At 38.2% G+C, this 13945-nt stretch overlaps 1 protein-coding gene across 1 annotated transcript in view; it reads left to right on the top strand.

The window, feature by feature from the left end:
• The first annotated feature begins 356 nt into the window (after positions 1-356).
• Positions 357-13945, top strand: part of PI15 (peptidase inhibitor 15) — a 19131-nt gene continuing 5542 nt past the window's right edge. Inside the window, exons 1-5 of the mRNA XM_018567535.1 lie at positions 357-466; positions 860-1198; positions 10602-10720; positions 11767-11899; positions 12013-12128. Coding sequence (XP_018423037.1) covers positions 926-1198; positions 10602-10720; positions 11767-11899; positions 12013-12128 — 641 coding nt within the window. The 5' untranslated portion in view covers positions 357-466; positions 860-925. The remainder of the gene's footprint in view (positions 467-859; positions 1199-10601; positions 10721-11766; positions 11900-12012; positions 12129-13945) is intronic.

The raw sequence follows: 13945 nt of genomic DNA, 5'->3' as shown, positions 1-13945 counted from the left end.
CTGCATCAGTTTAATATATTCCTTTTATTTGGCTAAAATCTTTCTGTGAATTCATAATGGTAGGAAACCACTGTGTCCCAATAAATCTCTGAGTTCTCTTCATAGTAAAAAAAAAAAAAGAAAAGAAAATAACAGCAGGTAATCTGCTCCTAATTTGTGATAGAATTTAGATGTGCCATTGTTCCTACCAGCCCTGTGATATGATGCCACCCAATCACTGTACTGTACTGTACTGTAAACTCCTCCTCTGTACGTTTTACTTCTCCAGGGTCTGGCAAGAGAGTCCAGGCTGTAACATATAAAAAGCTGTTATCATTTAACAAATCCTGCAGCCAGAAGTTCCTAGCAAGCAGAGTTTTGCTTTCACTGAATTTACAACAGGATATGTCCTTCCCTTAAAAGGCTGAACACTTCATAGCAGAGCAATAGACATTGCACTAGTGCAAGACTGACACACTGTTAAAAGGTAAGGTTGTGGTATATATTTTTATGGAAACTGCAAATTATGTTTAATACACTTTTGAGTACAGACGTTTTCCTAGGCAGTCTTTAATATCTGCCTGTCAAGTTAACTTAAGTTGCAGTTTATGTTATAAATAATAATTGCTATTACTCTAAGTAGCAGTTCCTAGGCATGGTTTTGTTACGTGTGTATTTTCTTTAAATAATAGGTTGTTTTTTTTTCCAAGAAACATTTTTCTTTTTCCATTTTTTTATTGGTTTTGTCAGTTATATTGCTATTCATATATCTTTTATTTGTCTTATTTAATAACACTGTTGTAATTTAAACATCCTGTACAGTATATATAATTCTTACTATATAATATTTATTTTCTGTCTACTTCATATCTTCATATAGGTTTCAAGAAGCAATTAATTTTGAACCATTGTACTGTATCTGAAGTTTGTGCCTTGCCTTCCAAGCATGATTGAGATGTGCTTTGTGGCTGCAGCCTTTATATTTTCTCTCCTCTGTGAAACATGTGGTTTAGTGTTACCTAATTCCACAGACTTATTATCATCAGCCAGCAATTCTACCATTCTAGAGCCAGAACTCAATGCTCAGCTGGACTCAGAAAATATCACCAAGGCCAGAAGGAAGCGCTATATTTCCCAAAATGATATGATCGCTATTCTTGAATACCATAACCAAGTCAGAAGCAAAGTCTTTCCACCTGCAGCAAATATGGAGTACATGGTGGGTGATTCATTAATATATTAGAAGTACATTTAAGGCATATTATACATGTTGCAATATATACCATACTTATGGAGTTTAAAAATACCCATCAGTATAGAAACATGAGAGCTACTATTGTTGGCTTGGTTTTGAAGGTGCTAGTTCCAGAGTCACCATCATTGCTCTTCTTAATTTGCTTCTGGATGACTTGCTGGCCCAAAGCAAGAATATGCATTGCTGTCAAGACACCTGATATGCACATGCTTGTTCTGGGACAGTGATAGTAAGTAATCAAGGAAGAAATGACTAAGAGATGACAACTTTGGAATTTGCAATTTCAAAGCAAGTCAGCAGATTTTAACTTGTATCCTGCTAGATTCCCATGGCAAGATATGCTAGTGCTAATTTCAAATTGTGAAACCAAACGCTGAGTCCCGGTTGAATTTATATCAGTGCAGACTAAAATAGTCCAAATATAAGAATGATACCTTTGTCATGGACTTGTTGGGGGGTGGGGGGGGTAGGTACAGAAATGTTGTCATGCAGTTTGGGATATAATTACCCTTTAAGACTGAACAGAGCAATGATGTATAGTCACCAATGCCAGCCAATAGAATTTCATTATTACCAGTTTAAAGCCGTCATAGTTTTTATTGATTGCTGAAGGTTTCTAGACAAAATGATTGTTCTTTCCCAAGTGACATGTGGGATTAATTAGTAATTTATATACGGGTCTGCAGAAAGCAGTAACCTGGCATCAATCAATCATTCAATCAATCAATCAATCAGAAATTAACTGTGTTTGATCTAATACTAGGTAAACTGAAGCAAATAGGACAAGTAGAATGTTTATTGTCTTACAATCAGTGTTGGAAAACAATTGTTTTTGGCTATCGCCCTTGTTGCCATGGCGCCCTGTGCGGCCGCACTGCTCGCACACCCCTAAGGCCGGCCCTGGCTATAAAAACTGTAAAAAATAAAACATTGGAACCATGTTCCATCTGTCATTGGTCTAGTGTGAGGGAGAATATGGGGGCACGCACCTGATTGGTTGCAATGGGTATCTTTAATTTCCTTTCATTTTCATGTGTGATATTCAAACATTTAAAGGAAATCTGAACTAAGGGGGTGGAGGGTTGTCATTGCTGATCCCCTCCTGAAAATGCTGGTTGTTTGGATGTCTCTGGACTTAATTCTTTGAGCCACTAACCTGAGAAAAGTGTCTAGATTAGGAATGTCAGAGTGAAGTCAGAGCTTCTAATCTGCCTGGGTCAGCAACCTGGGAAGAATCCACACTAGGATGACAGGCAGGAAATGATAGTATTTCCTGAAGGGGAAGTCTACATGTATAGGTTTTCTTTAGACAATACTTTATATGAATTTACTAAAATTAAATTTGCTGATTGTGTTATTTTGCAAATATTAGTAACAATTTTTACTATTATTTAGGAGATTGTATAATATAAGTCAATCATATTTTAAGTATAACTAAAGACAAAGCTTCAGTTTCGTCTTTGCTGTTCTTGTCTAGTTGGTAAGATATCCTATTATTTCTTGTCCCAGAGACATAACAGGAAGTGAGAGGAAATATCTGCAAAGTTAGAGAAATCCCATCTAAGACAAGTGTCACAAGAACAGGTGTCCTTATTGAATGATTTCACCTTTCCTTCCGATGTGGAGACAACCATTAAAGGTGGATTTACCTGCACTTACTGTTATAGTGGCAATGGTTACCAGGCCAATAAAGGGGTCCTTCTCCGCAGCAGGAACACAGACAGCAATAAAAACACGACAGAGGTTTAAACCCTTGCATTCTTTGTCCAAAACTTTAGATACACTTACATACATCCTTTTATGCTCTTTTTGCTTTAACTATTAAAAAACTAAATAGCTCATGTTTATACAACATAGGGGATATGTTTGTATCAACAAAAGCACATTGTATATACAGTAGATAAATAGGTAATTTAACAGATACAGAAAGGGGTCTAAGAACAAAGAGAAAGAACATCATATATGCATCAAGGGTCCTTCAAGCACATGGTCGTGACATGCTCCACTTGGCCACTAGGGACAGTAGTGTTATGAGGTGAAGCTTCTAAATTCATTGTTGCCAAGGAACGCTTGCTATGGTATCATACAAATTGTTTCAGTATCCTCAAAGAACCAGCAGGAGTTTAGTCTACAATTACTCAACCTTTTCAACAATGAGACCCATGTGTCCATGTGATATTTCTCATGGACTCCAAATGTCAGTTATTGATTTGCACCTCAAAGAAATAGAACACATTTATTAAAAACCAGCCAAATTCAATGAATATCTGATAATTTTCAGGTTACATACTCCTGGCACGGGTTTAAAACACATTTAGCTAAAAGAGCTAAAAAAGAATTACAACACTGAGCAAAACAAGGCCAGAAGATGCAACAAAACCTCGTAGTAAATCTAAATGTACACATTGTACTATATAAGACTATTACATTTACTATAAGAACTCAGATAAAACAGTTGTCCCTTTATAAATAAAATCATGTTTTGCATGTTTTCAGTACTTAGTAGACTATACACTATACTGAATGTTATATATGAAAGAACCAAGTAAATCTCTCTATAAAGTATATCTATAGTATTTACCACATCTACCTGTTTTGTCTACCATATCTGATTTTCCATTTATTCACTCTTGCACATAACCCCATGTTTTGTCAGTTACAAACACTGTAGACAAAAATACATTACACCTATACTTTTCCCATAAATAACTCGTTTACGGCCTCCACCCATGGCTCTGATATAAATTAAATGTATGTGTACATATAGACTTACAGTACTGTGCTGAGTGCAGCCTTTTAGAAGTGGTTTGTTTAACCAGTAAGTTGGTCAATCTTGGACGGCCCTGTTTACTATGATTTATTGTTTGTGTTGGCATAAAGAAACCATGCTTTCCGAACATGACTTGTTTCCTGGACTACGTGTAGAGCTGTTTGTGGTCATGTAGAAAGAGCAGTCTGAAAACATTCTGGCCTGAGATGTTTCACATTCTTACCTGTCTAGAAATGCTTTAAAGATCCCCCAGACAATGTGTTAAGTATCAGTGGCCAGCTGGCTAGCAGGTTACTGCGGCAGCAGACCACCAACATGCCCCATACAATACAGATGGTCTTAAATTGATGGATGTCCATCTTGACTGGCCTCTCTGACTTTCTCCACATTAGAGAATAGAGTTGTTGTTTTTTTCCGAATTGCTTTCCTTAAAAATGTTTAAGGATGGAAATATGAATATCAAGAGAGACCCTTTTGAATTGTTAAATACAAGCTGTGCCAGTTAAAAATATACTGTATTTGCCAAAAGTGGTTATTTATTGAGCTAACTTTCCCTAAGAAAGACCTTAGAATGAGGCCTACAGTGTCCATTGTTGTATTGTTTATTTTTCATAACCTGATTGCATTGGTATAATATGAGAGTATAATGATATCAAATGTGCCACTGTTAGATGTATAATTATTTACTCAGGCACATTCTAGCTTACTGTTTCTCTTTATGAGGTAATTACATCACTATAGACAGTGGGGAAGGTGATTACATATGAGAGCAAATGGGAATGTTTATGTGCTGTGATTGTGAGGTATAAGGCATTTTCTTTAAAGGTAAATTATAGTATAGTTTTTTTTTAAACAGTATGTCCAGACAAAACCTTTAGAGAAGATGTCCCACCTTTCTATCTGGTGGACCCATTATCACCAGGACATAAAATGAAAAGTAATCTTTCGAATGGAGCCTCAACAGGGATTCTAATTTATTCCCATTGTATCCAAAACTAAAAAAAAATGGCTAGACATATGTAAGAGCGCAAATAAAATTATTATTTCAGTGTTTAAATTAAAGTGGACTTGTGGCCAGGCTATGGGTATTGGAAGCTGAGCTGAATTTGCACTGCAAGGTTAAATGCACATTTTTGCATTAAGCACCATTAAAAAGCAGTTTTACTTAACTTAATCTATCTTTCCCCAACTAGCCAGTGCTCTTGTCTTCCCTCTGATGTTCTGGGTTATGGATGGGCCCTTGGCTTCCTCACTTACAATGCAGGAATGGTTGGGCTCTAATCATTTCTAAGCACCTCAGCCTTCTCCCTCTCCCAGCAGTGACTTGCAAGCCTTCCAGCCTTCTAATATAAACATGAATGAGGCACTCTGTGTTGACATTAGAAAGCTGGAAGGTTGCTTAGTCGCTGTTAGTCCCTGCTCACATCTGGGTGTTTTGATGCTCAAAGCTAAGTGCAACAAATCCCATTCATTTCTATGTATGGCCCCTGTTCACACCTGAGAGATTTGTTGCAAGCAAGGTAAAGGTACATGAGCTTCTTTCGGGCAGATTACAGCACGTTCGGCCGCATGGACTTCAATGGAAGCACATTAAAACGCGCGACACAAGCGGTTTGCAAATATCTGTGCACGTTTCCTCATTCAGTGCAATTAATTTTGATCTTTGCATATGCGCGTCTAACGTGCTTAAAAATGTGCAAAACTATGCGAGGGAAAGACATGCGTAAAAACAAATGTTGATGTCTAGGTGTGAATGGAGACTAAGGCTGGATTCACACCTAGACGACACCTGTTACGCCTTTTTTGTGTGCGTTTTTTGCAAGCTTTTTACACGCATATATTAAATTGAGCATTTTTGTGGGCACAATTATGTTAATGGGAAATCACGCTCAAAAAAGCGCCAAAAAAATCTCAGTGCACGTTTTTCAAGCGTTGTCTATTGGGTATATAGGACAAAACACGCTAAAATCTGCCCCAAAGTAGCGCATGTAGTATTTTATGTGACAGGCATATTTCTGCTTGTGACAAAACACTGACATGTGCACAGGGGCCATATAAATGAATAGGATTCCTAGAGCTGAGCTGTTTGTCGCACTGATCGACGGGCAACAAACAGCTTAGGTATGAATGGGCCCTTAAAGCTACTGAGATATGGAGAAGAACCCTGCCACAGTGCCTCTGTTATAAAGTTTGAGGATTAATTGTTCCACAGTGCCCACATCTTCAGTGGTCAGTGAGGGTTTATTAAAGCTTATTTATTGCTTGTTAGATATATGTCAATATTTGAATGTCCATAGCCAGTGCACAGGTTCATTAATGCAACTGTTCATTCCTTAAATGCAACTAGCTTAAGTACCTGTATTTCATGTGATATCATCTATTACAGCATCCTGTAATCCTTTACACAGCAGCTCTAAGACTGGGAGAGGGAGGGGCAGCCTCCCAGCCAATCAGGCTCTGCTGTATGTGCTGACATGGAACAAGAAAACAGGGTAAAGAGCAGAGCAACCTGAAGCATAATCTCAGCAGGATGTCTGGTTAGCATTTTTGCACTGGAAGGAGCCAATGTGGTTGCCTCCATGTAAAAATACACAGAAACAAGGTTTTTAAAACATTAACTCCGGTTAATAAAACTTGCATGAAGCTGATCATTGTTGCTAAAAAAATATTCATTGTATATTAGGTATTGCCAAAATACTCAAATTGCATACGTGTTTCTGGCATTCATTTGTCACATGTAATAAAATATTGAATTATAGCATCGTGTTCACCTCTGTCCATATTTACTCTGCCCTGCAAAGTGTGGCAGAATTGTTCATGCTTATTATCCCAGTGGAAGCATAGGAATTCTACAGTGGAATGTCAAGAATGATCATCTGGTACCTTGACATGGCCCAGCACTCCCCTAAGTATGTGGAAAAGTAGGTGAAACTTTAATTGAGAATGCCTCACATTATGTCATATTTTACAGTTTTACAATTCTATAAAGCTTTACACAGCTATTAGCAGTTAGTCACATTCAACTGGATTTCTTCTGTAATGTCGAAGACGGTTTGTAGTTTATTCTAAGCCACTTCTTCAATGCTGATGAGTGTCAGGAAAATACCTCAGCAATTATAGTATGCTTACCTGTAGGTAGTGCAGACCTTAATGGAAAGGAAGATATTGATTTTCTAAGTACAGAATGTGAAACTACCTATTTCAAGTTATATAATCCCATCCTTGGTGTCAGGAAGTCTGTATAGGTGGTAAACCTTCGATTTACATGATTGAAGGTGTAAATTGTCGTCAAAACGGAAGGTTAGAGATATAACAGCAGTACAGCATGTAGGAGACAGATGGTGTTGAAGGCACCCATCCCTGTTCAAAGATAGTTGTTCTAGGTTGAGGTAGATGGCTTTTTTCTTGCCTCTTGTGAACCAGTTGTCCTCTCTGTCTAAAATATGCACGTCACAGTTAGGACAAAGGAGACAACTGGTTGAACACCTATGCAGACTTTCTGACACCAAGGATGGAATTATAAAACTGGAACAGGGTGGGATTCATTGGTGTAGTATGACTTTAACTCTGTAATGACTGTGGTAGCATCTAATGTTTATGAGAGCTCCCCCCTAGGGTTCCTAGGGGATGTTAGAAACCTTCTCAATAGTTCTATCTGGCTCCAATAACTACTTTCAAACATTGATACTCAAGCTCAATTTCCTCTATTGGAGGATTATGCTAATGTGGTGAGGTGCTGCTACTCCCCTTCTTTACTCTGGGTTAATTTGCTAATTAATAGGCAAAGCTATTGCTTTCAACAAAGTGAGCCTTCTGCTCCTTCTTACACCAGCCGCTATATACTGAGATATGCCAGCTCTTTGGTTTGTATTGCCATTCTAGAATTGATTTCTTCCAACTTCTTGATTGCAGTGGGCATCTGGTGCTTCTAATAGCAAGTCTTGTCTAACACTTCTTAGAGTAATTAAAAGTGAAGCAAAATAAACATTAAAGAGTAATATTGATGTTCTATAAACACTGTTTTCAGCAATGGTCTAATTAAATATTTTGAACTATATATAAACAAATTATTCTAAGCAGGTGCTTTTATATAAATATTTGGTTTTAATTTTGGCCTAAAATGCCCCTGCCTAGTTGGAACTTGAACTATTTTGCTTTGTATTTAATACATTGTTTCAGTAATGTTAATGTTGCATAACTATGCTTCCGCCCCCATGAGCTCTGGCTCAAACTTAGCTTTGACTGTTCTGTGGTTACATTTTTAAATATTAGCTACTACTAAAGACGCCAAGTCTATTCTAGGTATGCAATGCGCCTAAAATGTTATCAGATCGCTTACTTTATCTTCTGTTGGATCAGCTGAAAGCAGAGGACTGAATTTATATAGAACGATTTTCCTTTTCTCCATCAAAAACCTTAAGGGGATCAAAAATAACATTTTCTTGCCATGCTAAACATATAAAGTATAACTAAATATTAATTTAGATTTGGGTAGAGCGGTGAGGGATTAGAACCACTATGCCCTTGCTCCTGTTAGGAAGATTCACTTTCTCTAATTGTCCAGATTATCATTGTCAATGGGAATGAAAATGAGAGTAAATCCAGAATTTTGGGTTGCCATTAGAATAGGAATAAAATCTTCCAAAGCGAACATTTGTTCTTTTGACAACTGTCTAAGAGGGGATTTCCCTCATATTGGAAATATATCCTTTCACTTCCTGTTGAGTCTACAGGGCCAGAAGTGAAATTAAATCCATCTACTGGGACACAGATAGAAAAAAACCCAGACAGAGGTTTTAACTCTTTACCTACTCTATCCAAAATAAAAACAATGACTTTATATATACTTTAAGTATCCATTTTGTGAATAGTAATTCAATACATAGGGTAACAACAAAGATTACATGTAATTTAGAAGGTTACAGTTTATTATACATATAGGACAAGGTCACATAAGAGAGTCAAGATGTTTTTTTAATTGGAAATTCCATTGTTTATAACCTTTGTTGAACTGAAACACGTGACAACATTCCAGCGTAGACTCTCTGACGTTGGACTCCATATTTTGACCTTGCTCATAAATTCTCACCTGGTATATATATATATATATATATATATATTACTGCTATATATTTTTTCATTTGGTTCTATGGGCAACAGTTCTAGTTTCCATAAATTCTTCTTGGCTTTTGTAAATTTTGAGGGACACTTTGGAAATTTTACAAAAAGTCACTTCAAAAAGCTTCCTCAGGCTTGTCATGGGGAATGCTCTAGAGAGCTTGAATTTAAAGTATTCCAATGAAGTAGTCTCAACGTCTAAAAGCTGAAGTTTGGATACTGTGGGCAGTTTACTTTTATCTTTATTGTTCTTTGTCCTTATTTATTATGTTGCATAAGACTGTGTAAGTAATGTGTTATTTTAATGTGTACAAGCAGTGTAAGTACTGGCACAATTACACCTTATGAAAGCCCTTAACGTAGTATTAAGTTCTCAATTTCTTTTTTTTTATAATGAACGCAGATCTAACAAGTATACATTGCCCAGCAAAGTATTCCTATACATTTTTGCCCAAGCACTTACAGTCATCATGTTTCCAAATAGCTGGCTCCAACTCTCTCCCTTCAGCTTCCCTGAACTTCCTTTCCAGTACAAGATCACAATGACAGAACAGTCTCAGGCAGCTGTCTATCTACTAGCTTGTAGAAGGGAGGAAGAAGTAGTGGAGATCAGAGGAGGGCTTGCCTTGCCTGTGTGTTTGTGATGAAACACACAACTTATTAGCAAACACAAGGGTGGCTACATAGGACCCTGCAAGGGAATGGAGCCACCCTAAAACAGGATATCAGGGCCATCATTAGAGAACCAGCTGATTCTATAGGAAACTAAAATTTTAAAAGAAGCATCAATAGTAGGCATTTAAAAAAGATGAAATACCTTTTGACTTTAATATCACTTTAATGCCTGTGACAGCACATTGCTGTGATCTTGTTGTTATAGAGCAATATTATGCTGTGTAGTGTTTTACAGTAAGAAATACATAAATAGTTGTGAATTTTAATGGAACAAGGCTATAACAATATAGGGCAGAAGGTCTTTGTCACAATCCGGCAATCCAATAAGAAACAAAGAAAGACACAAAAGAATATAAAATCATGAGTGGTAAGGTTTGGTCACATATATAATTGTGGAAATTGGTGATGTTCTCCTTCTTTAACTCTAGCTTATAGTTTTACATACCTGTCATGCAGTTAAACATGATCTCCAAGAGCACATGCAAGCTTTCCTTTATATATTCAGAAAACAAATGTGATCAGATAATGTCTACATAAGAATAGATACACTGGCAGAAAAGTTAGTTTCTTTTGGACTAGCTAAATATAAACCTTTATAACTACCATTAAGATAACAGGGAATTGGGTGCAGGCCCGTAGACCTCAAATTCTTTGTATTTCAGTTCATCTCAAATTTCTCTAGAAGGCAATTTTGTTTTGTTTTGTGCTGATTGATCTATCCACTGCATTTTGTTTAACACACACTGTTATTGATACATTAAAAATAACATTAACATTTCTAATTCATTATAATGCCTCCTCCAGGTCTGGGATGAAAGCTTGGCAAAGTCTGCTGAAGCCTGGGCAGCTGCCTGCATTTGGGACCACGGACCTCCATACTTGATGAGATTTCTTGGTCAGAATCTCTCAGTAAGGACAGGAAGGTAAAAATTGTATTTTTGGTAAACTTACTTTTTAGTAGGGCACACATGAATATTACCCCGTTAGCACCGGAGAGAGGGTGACTGTGTGCAACTTGTGTACGTGGCAAAATCCACATCGATAGTATGGTAGTATGTGTTTTTAAAAGTCAATGTTTTTTTACATTTAAATGTGAGTATAAACTCCCAGGAAACATATTTATGTTATTTTTGTAAACAATATGATCATAGGTGGACATCACATTAGTAGAAGTCTCCACAAGTAGGAAACAACATATCTGTTTAATATTGATCCCCTTTGCTATTATATTCTATTGACACAATCGGGTAACATCACTGCACTTTGAAATTATTAGCCGGTCTACAGAGTTAGTCTGTGGGGGGAATTTATCAAAACTGGAGCAGTCAGAATCTGGAGCAATCAGCATCTCTCTTCAGTTTGCTCAGGTAAGATTTCAAAATGAGACACAGAAGCTGACTGGTTGCAATGCAAATCTGCTCCAGACTTTGTCTGCTCCAGTTTTGATAAATTCCCCCCTGTGTGTCTCTGTCAGCTGACAATGCTGTTGAATTCCAAAGCACAGTGATGTCACCAGATTGTGTGCATAGTTCCAGGATGTTGTTGAGCTGGCAGAATGTTTATGCTCTCCAGCCTATAAAAATGTCAGAGAAAAGGGAAAGCACTGGAGCTTTGCAGTCATGTGAAAAATGTCTTAAAAATATATTTAGACACCAAATTAGAAGAACATTTATGTGGGGAGCATACAACTGAAGGGGAATCAACATTAAGCAGGTATGTTGTTATCTAACCCCTCTTTCCACTTTAATATAGGGCACAGTTTAGACATCAGCCAACCACAGGGATCTCAGTGCATCAGCTCTCTCTGCACAAAGATAGATCTATAACATTATACTTTTTTGCCCAATGTGTACAGAAGCAGTTTTTAGCGCCAGTGCTTTCAAGGTGGGATATTATTGAAGCTTGAATATCATGAGAACACATACCAATACATAATATAAAGATATATTATATTCTCATTTTACTGCAGATACCAATCTATTTTACAACTGGTAAAACCATGGTATGATGAAGTAAAGGATTATGCATTTCCTTATCCTCAAGACTGCAATCCTAGATGTCCTTTGAGATGCTTTGGACCAATGTGCACACATTATACACAGGTTTGTTATGCTCTAAAATGTGTATTGTATATGTATAGGTATATTAATTTTGCAACATGATTCTATGTTTTAGTGTAAAATGTTCACTCTCTTGTATATGTTTTCTCGGGCAGATGGTTTGGGCAACAACTAACAGAATAGGGTGTGCAATCAATACATGTTACAATATGAACGTCTGGGGAGCTGTGTGGAGAAGAGCTGTGTACTTGGTCTGCAATTATTCTCCAAAGTAAGTCCAACATTTTTTCACACATTTACTTACAGCAGTGACATTGGTTCTGAGGGTGGAACTGATATTTATAGCTATGTAATCAACTTTCTACCAAGTATTGCCCTTCATCAGTTAAGCTTTACAAGGCAGCTTTCATTGTTAGCTTTAAAAGTAATGTGATAACTGCATCTGCACATCCTTCACATTTGACATTTCTATATCTGGCCACAACTGAGCTTTTAGACTGGCATCTATAGTGTAAGAAAAATATAGGCAATAGGCCAGGCCACAAGCAAACATAGCATACTGTACTAGTAGTATTACGTCTGTAAGACTTTAGACTAGGCAAAGCATGTCACAATCTTCATGTAAAAACCTGGAAAGTTTTCACACTGCTGGTATTAGCCTTCAGAGGCAAACCAGAGTTAGTTGTGTACTAGCAACTGCTGGTGTAGTAGGTTATGGTCATTAGTACTACAAAGTAGGGCTGTTACTGATTACAATTTCCGTGTTCGATTGATCGAAATTTTTTTAAATCAATTCATTTTGATTAATTATAACGCACATACAGATCCAACTACATTGGCCTATACACATACAGCACATCAATGAAGTTATAAAATGAACTAGGATCACACTAATCCAGCACGTTATTAATCTCACGTGCCCCCACTCAATATGGCTGCTGCTTGAGTGGGGCAACTCAGAATAATAACATGCTGGATTAGTGTGATCCTAGTTCATTTTATTACTTCATTGCTGTGCTGTATGTGTATAGGCCAATGCTTTGGCTGGCGCTCATGCAGAACAAGTTTCTTGGGCAAACCTCTTAGTTGTAACGAAACCGGAAGTTAAGCGGTCGCAGAACTTGATAAGTGTCGACAGATCACCGGCCCAAGTGGCTCCGTCGGCTAACGAAGGGAAGGGAGAGGAGTCCGGTGGCGTCACGGACATCGACGTCACCGGACACCTCCCCCTTTCCTTCATTAGCCGATGGAGCCATTAGGGTAAGGGGGGAGGAGTCCGGTGACGTCGATGTCCGTGACGTCACCGGATCTCCGACGGGACTCCTGGAAGACCCAGAAGCCGGCGGAGAGGTGAGTGTTTCCACGTAAAATGATAGAGTGGGGTCAGCACATGCTGAAGCGCACAGTCCGCAGAAGTCGCCAACTGTCTGCAGAGTCAATATCTACAGACCTCCAAACAACAGTGCGTAGAGAGCTTCATGGAATGGGTTTCCAAGCCTTACATCACCAAGTGCAATGCAAAGCGTCGAATGCAGTGGTGTAAAGGACGCCGCCACTGGACTCTAGAGAAGTGGAGACGTGTTCTCTGGAGTGACATATCTGGGTTTGGCGGTTGCCAGGAGAATGGCACTTGCCTGACTGCATTGTGCCAAGTGCAAAGTTTGGTGGAGGGGGATTATGGTGTGGGGTTGTTTCTCAGGGGTTGGGCTTGGCCCCTTAGTTCCAGTGAGTGGAACTCATAAGGCATCAGCATACCAAGACATTTTGGACAATTTCATGCTCTCAACTTTGTGGGAACCGTTTGGGGATAGCCCCTTCCTGTTCCAACATGACTGCACACCAGTGCACAAAGCAAGGTATATAAAAACATGGATGAGCGAGTTTGGGGTGGAGGAAATTGACTGGCCTGCACAGAGTCCTGACCTCAACCCGATAGAACACCTTTGGGATGAATTAGAGCAGAGACTGCGAGCCAGGCCTTCTCGTCCAACATCAGTACCTGACCTCACAAATGCGCTTCTGGAAGAATGGTCAAACATTCCCATAGACACACTCGTAAACCTTGTGGACAGCCTTCCCAGAAGAGTT

This window comes from Nanorana parkeri, unplaced genomic scaffold (genome assembly GCF_000935625.1).
Source record: "Nanorana parkeri isolate BGI_ZX_2015 unplaced genomic scaffold, ASM93562v1 scaffold1058, whole genome shotgun sequence".
Taxonomy (NCBI): Eukaryota; Metazoa; Chordata; class Amphibia; order Anura; family Dicroglossidae; genus Nanorana; species Nanorana parkeri.
This window is presented reverse-complemented; position numbering and strand designations above follow the sequence as displayed.